This window comes from Dicentrarchus labrax, unplaced genomic scaffold (genome assembly GCF_905237075.1).
Source record: "Dicentrarchus labrax unplaced genomic scaffold, dlabrax2021, whole genome shotgun sequence".
Taxonomy (NCBI): domain Eukaryota; kingdom Metazoa; phylum Chordata; class Actinopteri; family Moronidae; genus Dicentrarchus; species Dicentrarchus labrax.
In genome coordinates this window covers 19,620,498-19,634,373 of record NW_026136724.1, presented here as the reverse complement: position 1 = coordinate 19,634,373, position 13,876 = coordinate 19,620,498, and the positions used below count along the sequence as shown (strand labels likewise).

Below are 13,876 nucleotides of genomic sequence, written 5' to 3'. Positions count from 1 at the left end.
TCCAGAAATAATAATATTAATACAAATGTATACATTAGAGAGAAAGCCATCCACATCGCTAATCTTTATGTAACATTTCTTAAGAGACTTGCTCACCAAGAAGACGATGTTGGTGTTCTGGTAGAGAGCTCTGGCCACACAGATTCTCTGTCTCTGACCTCCACTCAGGTTGATGCCCTGAATCACAGCAAAACATGATAAGAAATATTATCTTTACAGCCTTAAAAATGCATTAAAACGCCACCGAACGCCATCGAACCCTAGCCGTGTAAATAATGGTAAATTAAAATATATAATTAAAAATAAATTGAACATGTGCATACCCTTTCTCCAATCTCAGTTTGATCTCCAAAAGGCAGCAGGTCAATGTCCGGCTGCAGAGAGCAGGCGTCAATCATTGCCTTGTACCTGAAAAAACAAAATCACCAGCAGATCAACTTGGAAGCTTGAATCAGCAGGTAGTTTTGAAAGATATAATACCATTTTATAATATAAGACACAACATTTGTGTTAATTTCCACATTACAAAGGGATAAAAGCACCAAAAGAAGCCAAACAATACAACAGAAATGAACACAATGGATTTGTACCTCTGTTTATTGAACGGGCTGCCGAAGGTGATGTTCTCCTCCACGGTAGCGTTGAGCAGCCAAGACTTCTGGGTAGCGTAGGCCACAGAGTATCTGTTCTTGCTGGGTGCATCATGGGAAACAGAAGCAAACAGACAGTGAGAACTACAAGTCCTGTATTCATAAAGCTTTAGAGAGCAGGAGTACTGATCCGTTACAGTCGGTTCCTTCCAGCGATATTTACTACTACAGCATTTAATAAGTGATTACATTTTTAATAAAATCCTTTAATCATTAAACAATTAAAACAAATTTTTTGAAGACCCCATTCCCTCTTTTTGGCCACATTTTCACATTTTTTGTGAACAATTCATCCTTGATGTAAATATGGAATAACCATGATATATTTTTTAATAAGACCTACTGGATAAGTGATTTAATAAACACGTTTTTAAATAATATAACAAGATTAGAATGAGGTTTAAAGACACTGCTAAGATACAGCTTTGAAGAGCTTTTGTCAATAAGATGCAATAATTTGTATTTCTAAGTTTAAAAACTTTCTACAACCACATATATGTTGTTAAAACTGTATTCTATATTAGTGTTAACAAAAATGTTATGTGTCATATCCATGAGTATTTTATCTCTCAGCATTTCTACCCATCACCTCAATCCCTAAATACACTATAAAACCTGATAAGTTAATTTAATAACACTAACTAAATTTTGTTTGTTATAAACATTCTTGATTAAACAGCTTTTACTCTTAAATTTTAAGTGACACTGACTTAATTTTGTAATCTTTATTTGTACTGTGAAAACAAAATGCCTAATAAAAAGTAAAAGTTTCTGTAACTTACAAAACTAGTAAAAAATGAGTACAACTTCTAGTAAAAGCTGCTTAATCAAGGATGTTTTTAACTCACAAAATTGAGTTAGTGTCACTTAAAATGTTCGATGTAATCGGGTTCAACAATTCTTTTGAGTTAAAATAACTTATTACAGTGTATTTCAGGAGTCATACCATATTTTGTACAAATCCAAATGCAAAATCTTGTGCTTTATTTCCATTGGTGGAAATACAGCCCCTCAAAAAAAGCTTTGTTGGAAAGCTTATATAAGATCAGTACTCCTGTTCTAACCAGCTTTATAAATGCGAAACAACCCAAACAACATAATAAAGAAAAAAGGAGGACAGGAGGGAGGATTATGTTTTGGTCAAACTCCACCGCAACATGAAAAAGATTCGGTCAGATATGAGAGAGAAATATGGATCATGGATTTGGTTAATGATGAGCTGCTGATCACCAACGACGGCAACGACAACAACATCAACAATAACACCAACTTCAGCAACACAAACATAAATAAAAACATCAACAAGGACAACAACAACAACAACAAAAACTGCAGCACTTTGCTGGGAGTTTAAGATTAAAGATAACGTAAACGAAACAGCCTAAATCTGTTCATTTTACAAAATTTGCTTGTTAGTTTGTATTATTTTATACTTGATATTTTCCCTTTAATCCAAATTAAAACATAAGAAACACGTAATACAACTTGTTGACATTATTATTATAGGATTGCTGTAACTATATTACAACCATACAGAAATACGTAATGTGTGCATGTGGAGCATACAATACAATGCATAAAGTCCTTTTTTTACAACTATATTGTCCCAAATATCTCATACTGAAGCACAGAGGAGAAATTTAGACATTGCTAAAAAGACTCTGAGTCAATATGTATTATTATAGAAATATACCTGCATGTATATATATATTTGGCCTCTCAAGCCCAAATGTATCAAAGTCTTAAAGAATAAAAAGACTACATTAACGGAGCGTGTTTGAATTAGTTTGAGTTATGACTCCCAGCATTAAAAGCACAAACCACACCAGGACCGGGCGACACAAAACCAATGATCAACTCAATGGGAGAAAAGCAACTCGATGAGCAGAAGATTGTACACTCTGAAGGCTGATGCAGTCGTTCTTGAACACACACATATCGCTGAACATAACGCTGCCGCAGCAGAATGATTACAGGAACAGGACGTTCATACTAACTACACTATAAAGGGAGTTCATCGGTGACCAAAATACAAAAATATTAGTTGAACTTTAAGATTCAAGGTGTGAATGTGACGTATAAAAGTGTTTAAAAATCTATAGATCTGTATATGACTAAAATACTTTTGTTTATCATATCATATAAGTAAAGTACTTTGAGCTGCATTTTGTGTATAAAAATGCTATATAAATGAATGTTTAATGTTGTGTGTTGTGATTATTATAAAGCAAAAAAATCTATAAAAAGGTGGAAAAACACTACGTACACTAAAACAATAAAACATAAAGGTTATTTTTATACATTAATAAAGCAGCAAATAGCTATTCTCTATATAAAGACACAGATTTACACGGTGTCTCTCTCCCTCTGCCTGTGTTGTATCGCAGCTGTGGTTTGTTTCCATAGCCGGTCTGCTCCGACTGAAACTGCTGTTTTTATCATCTACGTCCGTGAATTAAGGATTTATTTCCACCAAACCAGAGTTGCTGATTGTTGGAAACACTAACAGAGACGGTTTTGGTTAGTTTTATTCTGTTTCTGTTGAGTTTGAATTAAGTTACGATGCTACAAGGTAAAATGAGTGTTTTTGTCTCTGGAGTCTGGTGGAGAGTGATAGTGATATTATGGCTGTTTCTGGTTAAACTAAAGGTCTATCTCTGTAGGGATCCTTTCCATAATGCTGTCAGACACTGAGAGCCTCTTATTGGCAAAAACAAGAACTTTTAATGGTTGAATTTGTCCCCATGGATTAACGTGAGCTTACGCTGCGGCCGTTGCAGCCCTTTTCATGAAGATTTCTGCATCTAACTTTGTAAACTAAATGTTAATTTTGACCAAACCAGCCGCGGTGATTTCTGGAAAGACTAACAAAAACAGTTTTGTTGAGTTTTATTTCATTTGACTCCCATTGTTTTGGTCTGAGATGCTGGTGCTTTGGAATTTCGTATTTTTCATATAAAACCTTTCGTACTAAACTCTAGTGTAATAAATTATTGCACACTAAGTAATAAAAACAGATGCAGCCCATATGTATGTGTCCATGAACAACACAGCCTGAAACACTGCGAGAAAACACTCTGACTGTAGTGGAAAACAGTACTTTCTTCTGAGATGGAAATTGGAGTTAAATCAGATGAGAGCAAAAGAAGGCGAATGAGGGGGTCAGAGGGTCACTTCACATCTGAAACAGCGAGACACGAAGAAGAACGTATACCTCCTGAAGTCTTCGTCACACTCCTCTGTCTCTGACCAACTGTCAAAGTCACGTCAGTGTGTTAGAATGAGCCTACTGCAATCAACTGTGTGTATATTTGTGTTTGTGAGTAAAAAAATATGAATTAAGACAAGAAGGCAACAGGGAAAAGAGAGAGAGAGAAACAGCTGAGAGCGACAGGCTTTCTCTTCTGTTGAAAGAGACTCGGGAAACATTGAAAGACAAAGCAAAAGGGAGGAAGAAAGACAGAGAAAGACACAAAAAAAAGATGGAAGAGACGGACGTGTTTTCATGCCAAACCCTAGATAACGAAGACACGATGTAAGCCCGCCAACTGTTAATCGAATTAACCTTCCCACCCAGAAAAGAAGAGCCATGTAAGTGATGCAGTCATTGTCTGTCTGTGATAATTAGGTTTTGTGGCTTCTTCGACAATGTCTCATATTTTTTGAGCACAAGGGTGTGTGTATGTGTGTGTGTGTGAGGTAACAATGTCCTGGGTTTAAGTATATTCAGTAGGCGTTTACAGAACGAGGCCCTAACATCTAACCTGTAGATTTTAGATAAAATTAAAAACATATGCAGCTCTGCTGGTTTCTGCCAGATAAACTTCTTCTTCCAGTGACCAGAAAGATATCAACCCTGCCCTTACAGAAGCTCACAGGGGCAGCTAATTGTATATAATTGTTTGTTACGATAGGAGTGGATACCCCAACTTTCTGGAGACATACAGCCTCCAATTAGTTTGGAGTATTAGTTCAACAGGTGGTCAATTCTTACATGTATTTGTTATTTCAACAGTATTTAATGGAGTCACTGAAATGCTGGTTAGACAACGCTTAACTTTTAACTCAGACGCCAAACAATGTTCATTTTTCAGTCAGATTTAGTCGAGTTTTAACCTCAATATCCAGACTATCTATTGGGAGCCCTTGGTATATTAACACTGGAACACAGTGCGAGGAGTTTCAGAGGTTGTAAATGGCAATCGAAAATGTCCTAAGAAACATCAGGACTGGTTGTCTGGTCTAATAAATCTCAGTTCCTGAGTACAGACCAAGATTGCACTGTAGTTTGGAGGCCACTTAGACCACGAGATTAATGCCTTCCCACCACACTAGACCCCAGTATTGTAGCAGTCCATTCATGGGCATCATGTCCAGCCAAGGGGAGGGATACTTTCAATAAAATGCTGCCTGTCAGAGCGAAACATCTGCTGGGAATGTGACATGAAACCAGAATCAGACTTCTCTGATATCAACCCCACTGAACACCTTCAGGATAAACTGAAATACTGCATCCATCCTGTCAAAATATGGCTGCTAAACACAGGGTTTCTATTTTTCTGGTCACTGTATACTGTGCTGTAAGTCTCAAAACATTATTACCGATCTGTAGACAGGTTGGTGTCATCACTTACGGGCTACATTAACCAAAAGGTCAATGTGTCAGAACTAAACCTCTGGGTGGATTCCTGACTACTAAAAAAGTCTTTCGGCTGTCTACTAAGCCCTCAACAGATAGAAATGGCTCTCAAACTAAACTTAGCTTCTTAATGCTTTTAGTTCACCAGTAGTTGTTAAGAACCACATGTGAATGGGTTGATGTGTTTCTGACCCTTTCCATCTGTTCTGGGCTATTAAGCTGATTTCATTGCTGGCAATAGAGGCGGTTTAAGATTAAATTTGATATAAATCACTGTAAATTAGACAAATTTAGCTGAATGGATTAAAACAATAAATAAAGTATGTGTGAATGATTATATTTTAGAAAGAGGAGACCAGAGAGGAAAGTACCTTATGTTCCCTTCGTAGGCCATCTCACAATCAGGCAGCCTGATATGGTAAGAAGGCAGGAGGTAAAGAGATAGAAACCACACACACACACACACAATAACACACATCCATGTATACATGCAGTCACATGAACAGACACACACACACACACACATATACACACACTGCAAAGGTTAGAGTGCAGCCGAGGCTACAGATTTTCTTCTGATACCGACGTGTGATCTACAGGTATTGTGATAAAAGATTTATGAGAGTGGAAAGTAAACTGCAGTTAAAACAGAGACTGAAACAGATTCAGACTTCCTGTAAGAGAAAAAATCCAGTAAGAAAACCTTTGAGAGGTTTCTGAGATGCAGTTAAATGCACAAAAAGGCAGCATTCACCTCCAAATACTTGAAAATACTCAAAGATATTCAGGTCAGCTTCTCATGCTAACTAGCTAACTTCATCACTGACTTAATATCATCTTTGGCTGTATTAGCTCATAATTTAATAAAAACAAGCATCTCTTGAGTATCCACTTGCAGCAAGACTGTATGGTAATTTCAACTAATGTTCTCTGACACATCAGTAATATCCTGCTACTCAGAGAACCAGAGTTATGGAAGTAACTTTTTTCTTCATTCGTCAAAACTGGCTGCAGAGGTCATTTGAGAGGCTTTATTGTTATCATAAGAGATGTTTTATTTAGGGATGCACAGATTGGGGAATTGTGGGCCAATGCTGATGTTTAAAATAACAATTTGGCCGATAGCCGATGCAGATTGTGCTATTTATTTTCCCCTTTGTGTCAGGGGACTGAAGAAATCCACAAAGATAGGCATATCTGCCTTGTTGCAGTCTATTTCTCTTCTCTCAAAGTCAGTCTCATGGCCTACTAATGAGTCCAATTCATTAATAGCTATAGATATTACTATGCTGATTCATAATGATAGCAGCAGTCAATTTAGACGGCTCTCCACACTATCCATCAGAATAAAATGACCTTCAGGGTTAAATCACAGCATTGTTATATTGCTCAGTCAATACTCTCCGGATATTGATTTAATGACTATCAAACTGGCTCTTTGTGGTGTTGTGTGAGACGGAAGGTAATATGACAGTAAATGTGATTGTTGCAATGAAAACAGACAAACAAATACTGACACTGATGTGGTAATTTCATATTAAAAGCCTCTTTAGTGTAATTGAATATCCCCAAGTCTATTGAACAGCAGTTATACCCAGCTGAGAACATATTCCTTTAAAATATAAATGAAATATAACCATGACTGAGTTTTTCATCTTTCATTTCATAAATTAAAAGTCAAAGTCATTTAATTTATATTATAACCATCAAAGCAGAAAATTAAATCATACTGGAAAATGATCTTGGACACTTAATGCTAATGGACAAATCATTTTTTTCTGTCCATATCTCTCAAACCATAGCTCAGAAACTAGATAATATATATTTACATCTAAGAAACATCACAGTTATCACTAAGCTTTTGTGTTTTATCCAGCAATTACTCCAGAAATATAAAAGATGTACTGCATGTAATCAGATTTGTGATGCAAGTGTATCCTTATAAACACCAATGAATACAAATATTTGTATGTTGTTACTATGTGTAGTTAAAAATGTAATAATAAAAACCTGCAGATAGCCTCGCAGTCACATTTGAAAGAAAGAAAAATAAGAGGATTGACAATGTAGCACAAGGAGAAAGATCTGCAAAGACCAATGGGAACATAAACACTAACCTGAGCATTAAAATGGGTAATAGATTAGTTGATTAGTTGTCAGCTATTAAATCAATACTATTTCAATGGTTGCTTAATTGTTTTGAGTCATTTTGTAACAACAAAATGTCAAAATTCTCAACTTTCAGCAGCTCAAATTTGAATATCTTATGGTATCCTCCCTTAGATTTAAGTAGATAAAAGTCCCTGAAACCTTAAAGATACACCTGTACTGCGTATTCACCAGTGCCTGAAATGGGCCGGTCCAGACCTCAGTGTGGTATACAAGAAAAGTCGTGAAATAATGACCTAAAAATATCTTTTTACCTCCAAACCCTTCCTAATAAGTTCCATCTTTCAGTCTCTGTATTTCTAAAAACCTGCATACAGCAATACTGATTAGGTTATCCTACGTAAATGACTACATTTCCTTGTTAAAATGGTTCAAAGAAAGATTATGTTGTGTTCAGGGTTAGGGTTGAGCTGAATTACAGTACTGGCACCTTCTTTGGTCCAATTCAGGCACTGATATTCACCATCTTCTCCATCTCCTAATCTTGTGGGGAAGCTAAAAACATTAGTACTCAAAGTGAAAATCTGTGACACCTACAACTGCTTTAGATCCTCAGTAAAACCCAAATTCTTGCATTTAACATGAGGTTCTGTGTCCTATAAAGAGGCATTGCAGTGTCTTACTTGCTCCAGTGGACTCTTCCGTCGATGGTCTGCATCTCACCAAGCATGGCCAGCAGCAGGGAGGATTTCCCACAACCCACCTGGCCCACGATCATCGTCAGCTGACCTGAACAGATTAAAAAAAAGGTTGAGACTGTTGGTGTTTTCCTCCTATAATATAATACTGTGGTTCCTTTTTCCTGAAGGGACCCCTGACTAAGTGACATATTCGAAGTGTAAAACAAGCGATTTGGATGACTTTTGAGCAGATTATTTCATGGGATTATTGATCAGAGACAAGTTTTCCTGATAGTTTAAAGAACAATTCTCTGTCTTTATTATGTATTCTTACATTTAACAGTAATATCTACTATGTAAGCAAACAATTTCATTTAATTTCCTTCCCAGAAATGAATAAAATGCTGAGATATCGGCCTACTGTATATGTTTTTGGCATTGCGAACCCCCCTGAACATTTGGTGACCTCTAGGTTGGGAACCACTGATATAATGAACAATATGTTGAATTTATTTCATTTCAAAGACTTTCATAAATGTAATTCACAGATGCTAAACACTATACTCTATACTCTAAATTATACAATTAAAGCTGCAGTAGGTAACTTTTATAAAAATAATTTTTTTATATTATTATCTGTCTCATGTTCTACTGTCAGGATATAGTGAAAGTTTTAGCAAATATGCCAAAAAGTTATTTTCATTTTGAAAGTTACCTACTGCAGCTTTAAAATCTGACTATATCGTAATTTGTAAATATTGGATGCAGTCTTTTGAAAACAAAATCCACAACTTCAAACTTCGCATCATAAGTCAAGACAAATGCACTCTCGGGCCGTGAGAATTTCCCGACCTATAAGTGGGTGTCACGGGGTCAGAGAAGGCCGAGTAACGCCGATACAGACTGATACTCTACAACGACACAACTCTGACTAATCTCTCTGATTTAAAAAGTTTGAGGTGAAGAGCTAAGCACAGACAGAGCCCGGACGTTGTTCCTTAAAACCAAAAAAACACATACAAATCCTTGAAATTCAATCCCTCCAATGACTTCACTCCTTCCTTATCCCCTAAATTTAACCATCAACACTTTCCTAAAGCTAACTCTATCACTAAAACAGTCCCTTGAAGAGGTGAGGATCAGTCAAAATGTCCTCTGATAGAGTGATTGACACAGAAACACACACACACTACCGTTACTACATGTAACATTACACCAACATTTGGCAGAACAACAAATCATGTTTGTCTTAGTAGTAGCATGACTGGGATAGCGGGCAAGTCACTTCCCAGGGGAAGACACAAGTGTGTGTGTGTAATACTACGCGGTCCATCTGTTGGCAGCCTCCTCGATACGACCTGGTCTCCTGACACTTGGTATTTTGGTGACATCGCTGCTGCATTACTGCCATGCTCTCACAGCAGGTCTGCATGTTCTTACAGAGCGACCATGAATTCAACAAAATGACCTCCAATAAAAACCAAGCTGAAATTAAATTGGCAGCGGGAGTCTTCAGTGACGGAGGTCCTTCACTTTTGGGCGACACCAGAAGAGAACAGCTGATTGTGCTTCTAAAATTACAACACTTGGTTATCTGGACAGAACCAAACAGCACGTTCAGTTCCTGTCTGAGCAGTGGGTTTGTGTATTGATCACTGACAGGACACAGTGTTTACTGCCCTAATACAACTATTCACCTTATTCTAAACAGGGATGAAACAATCGATATATAGATTTTTTTTTTTGTTCAGCGATTGTCAAAACACCCCCAACTGCTAGATAGCAGTGTTAGCAGATTGGATGCATATAGTGTTGTGTTCTTACGGCATCACAATATATCACAGTACCGTAAAACTTAAATATATACTACAATATTAATCACTGAACTCACCCAGCCTTTATTGGGGACAGGCGTCCATTTGGGACCGGCGTTTATTTCCGTTAGCACAAAACTCTTGCTCAGTACAGGAAATACTCTCTGTCTATTCTCGAACTGTTCTTTTTTCAATCTCTCTTGTTTACACTGCCGGTAAGTCTGAACGAATTATACTTTGGTGTTTATAAGTTTGCGTAAAATGAACTGAACGATTGAATTGTGGAGATTGATCACTGATCTAACGATGTGCAGTATCCATAATTAAACATTTGTATTTGTGTAGAAGATCTAAACGGCTTAAAACTAGCTCAAGCAGGCGACCTGGAGCAGTTTTAAGAGGTTTTATACATCCAGATGATTTTTATAAAATCCAGACCAGGCCTCTATTGGAGACCCTGCTTTTATTGGAGTTTTTTTTTTACGGCCTTTTGAATCGTAACCCCTGTATTGTGTATTGTGATTGTATTGCCAGATTCTTGCCAATACACAGCACTAATTCTAAATTATTAAGTTATTTATCATCATATTAGTGTTTCTCTCTAGTATACAACCTCAGACATGATCTTTTTGTTATGCTACTGCTGTAGCATAGTTAGCTGTTCGTGCTAAATGGCTAACATTAACATCACAATGACTGCTTTGCAACATTTGTCTATAACCTGGAACTATCTAGGTAAAAGCTAGTTCAGATTAACCAAGCTGACTCTGCTACTAGACTAAAGAAAAGACATTTACTGTATCATAATTCCCACTTTAACAGGTTATTCACATTCAATTCAATTCAATTTTATTTGTATAGCGCCAATTCATAACAGAAGTTATCTCAGGACACTTTTCCAATAGAGTAGGTCTAGACCAAACTCTTTAAAACATTAAAGAGTTTAAAACATCTACTCACATCAGTGACAGAACATTTTAGATCCGGTGGTATTATAGAATCTTTTAAATGTTGATTAAGATTCTGATAAAATACTGAATCTAAGCTTGGATACAAGTTATTTACTGCCTGGCGGAGAGGTTAGTCCTACCTGTGGGGATGCGGATGTTGATGTCTGACAGTGTGGACAGGTTGTTGCCCCAGGTGAAGAATCCATTGCTCACCTAAACAAGGACAGAAAGATGAAGAGAAATTCAAAAAGATGTCTCTGCTAAAGGCTAAAATGTATTACAACTTACGCTGGGGATTCATTTGTTCTTTTCAGTGGATGTCTTGCAGTAAATTGTTGTGTAACTCATGACTACGTGCTGTTTTTGTTGTATGAGGAGACCCACTGGAGTAAAGCACATGACCCATTTTATGTCCTGACCCAGAGTTTAAGAAACCCTAACTTTGAGTTCACTGGTGTGAAAGCTGCTGAGATAACTGTATTACACAATCAAGGAGACGTGCTGTGCTCATGCTACGAGCGTCTGATGACGCATTTGTCAGGTTCTGGAGAGCTCATCTGAATGAATGCTGACAAATACGCAAAAGCGACAGGTGCAGTTATTTATTTTAACTTTTTTTTTTGCTAGTAAAAGCTGTCTGAGGATCTCCAAGCTCAATTCATTAGAGTGTGAATGGCTCAATAATCACTAAGGTTAGAATAAAATATCAAAGAGTCAAATTAAGCCGAGTCAATTTGATTTAAACTGGCAAAAATCTGCCACAAATTGCCGTCACAGGACCTACAGGTTGCAACACAATCTATCTTCAGACCCTTGATTTGGAGAAGAAGAAATCCTCTAAAATCTGCAATAACCTTTAATTTTCTTCAGTTTATTTACTAAAGATGCACTCCCTCAGTCTGATTTCATCCCCAAACATTCATTTTCAGCTCATTGTTGTTGTCTTAAAACCCACTCAATTAAATTAAATGATTAAATTCAACACAACGAGATACAAGAAAACTTGAATATAAATGTTCATTTTGGCTCACTGGGACATCTAAATGAAATCCAGCAACAATTGAAGATCACCTCCACACAATGTTTTCAGACAACAAATAAAAATACTATCAATTACCCTGTTTAATATTCTCTTTCTCATGAATACACTGTTGAGCGGAGGGGATCTTTAATGTATTTAGTCAGTGTCAACTTCAGATATGCATCACTGATTGTCACCTCATCTCCCTGTTCTTTATTTTGGAGATGATACTATTTCTACACATCTGGTTGAATCTGTTTTTGTGGGGGGATAAAACGGGAAGACGAAGGAGTTTGTAATGACTGGAAAGATGTGAGCTCTCCCTTGTTCCCTTGTTCAAAATAATTCAATAATTGGACTGTTAATATTCACAATTATCTCAATTCACGATTATCATGATACTGGCGATACGCTATAATATCGTATATAGTCCCATCCCTAGATGATGATATAAAACACTGGACTTCAAAACTTTATAACCATATCATAACTAGTGTTCAGTTTTCACAGTGCATCCAAACGCACCACATATAACCGCCGGTGTAAATCTAAACTTTGATTACCGATTAAACTTTTTCTCACTGAAGTAAATAAATATAGATATATAGTAAATATCTGGTCTCAAACATGAACAACAGCTTGGGATTTTCATGCAGTATGTTATTTTCTAACAGAGAAAAAGTCAGTAAAGTAGTTCTTGACAGAAAATTAAGATCATTAGCTCCATCGTTTGTGCAAATACAGGTTTTGGTGAGTTTTCTTTACCGGATGAAGTCAGAAATTCCACCTACAGTGTGCAACATATATGCTCAACATGTAGGTGACAGATGTCAGTGTGAACCATCTTTATAAGCCTTTCACTCCATTACATATCCCCGGGAAAGAGATCACTGTCCAACAGCGGATCTAACAGTGATCTGTCACCCTGCTTCCTGCTAGGACTCTGTTTACATTCCTCCCATCTGTTGCATTTATTTGTTTATTTTATGTTTGTTTTATCTGACAACCCCCGCCACCCCCACCCCCACGTCCCCAAGCCTTTCCTCCACTGTTCCTTTCTCCCCATGACACAGATTCTCAAAGGCATCTTAGAGATAAAAACATCTTTAGTCTTTTGTAAGCAAATATTCAATAGGAACTCAATTCAGTTTGTCTCAGTGGTTCAGACACTGGGGGTATCTCATCAGATGTTTCCGGTTTATCTTAAGATATATAAGCTTCCTGAGCACAGGTAGCTGTTATTGGTTACACTGAGTGATTAAGTTACAACTAAAAATGATAGCCAGGCATCTGCATCGTACTCAAATCAAGTGATTGGGATGTCGTAAATCACAGACTGGTGTCACGGCTGCTGAGAAAGAAACAATAAAAGCAGGATGAGATACAAAAATGGAAAAACAAAATCAGATAATCTATCAGAAAGAGAACAGGGGAGGGAAGGAAAACGGAAGTGGAGAGGAGATACAGAAGACGGGGAGTGAAACATGGAAATAAAGAAATATGGGTTTCACTGTGGTACATTCTAAGAGCGGTTAAATGTAAGAAGCTGCAGGAACAGTTGTGTTTACGAGCTACTTGTAATGCCACATGGTTGAGGTCAACATATGAAACAACAAACAACATAAAAAGTTAAACCTGTATGATCAATATTAAGACTTTTATCCTTAAAATTAAAGGGGAACAACACCCAGTTTAATCCTCAATGTTACATCTGTACCCGAGGACATCCAGTGGCTGTGAAGATGCACCACTTCATCCTAAAAACGTCAGAAAGCTGATGAATTAGAGATGTCATACATAAAATCAGCCCTTGGTCGACAGTTTAACTGATTTAAGGCCTCTGGCTCAGGAGTTGACTAACTGTAGCTACAAAATAAAGCATGAACCATTATCTATAACTACATTGGATGGAAGACATCCAATAAATCCATGTGGGAGAAATTTAGTACCCTGAATTTTCATGCCCACTGGAAACCACTCGTATGTAGCAGCTTTATTTGCTGCCAATAACAC

General features: G+C 37.0%; 1 protein-coding gene across 9 annotated transcripts in view; it reads right to left on the bottom strand.

The window, feature by feature from the left end:
* abcc9 (ATP-binding cassette, sub-family C (CFTR/MRP), member 9) overlaps positions 1-13,876 on the bottom strand; it is a 62,880-nt gene that overhangs the window by 25,979 nt on the left and 23,025 nt on the right. For 5 of the 9 annotated variants that reach the window (XR_007882478.1, XR_007882480.1, XM_051391722.1 and 2 more), the window contains 7 exons: positions 10,983-11,055; positions 8,082-8,187; positions 5,661-5,699; positions 3,865-3,903; positions 591-692; positions 324-408; positions 97-177 (listed from right to left, as the gene is read on the bottom strand). Coding sequence is in view for 5 of the 9 variants with exons in the window: in XM_051391722.1 (XP_051247682.1) it covers positions 97-177; positions 324-408; positions 591-692; positions 3,865-3,903; positions 5,661-5,699; positions 8,082-8,187; positions 10,983-11,055 (525 nt within the window). In the remaining 4 variants the exon portion in view is untranslated. The remainder of the gene's footprint in view (positions 1-96; positions 178-323; positions 409-590; positions 693-3,864; positions 3,904-5,660; positions 5,700-8,081; positions 8,188-10,982; positions 11,056-13,876) is intronic. The other 4 variants (XM_051391725.1, XM_051391726.1, XR_007882479.1 and 1 more) reach the window with 2 other exon arrangements.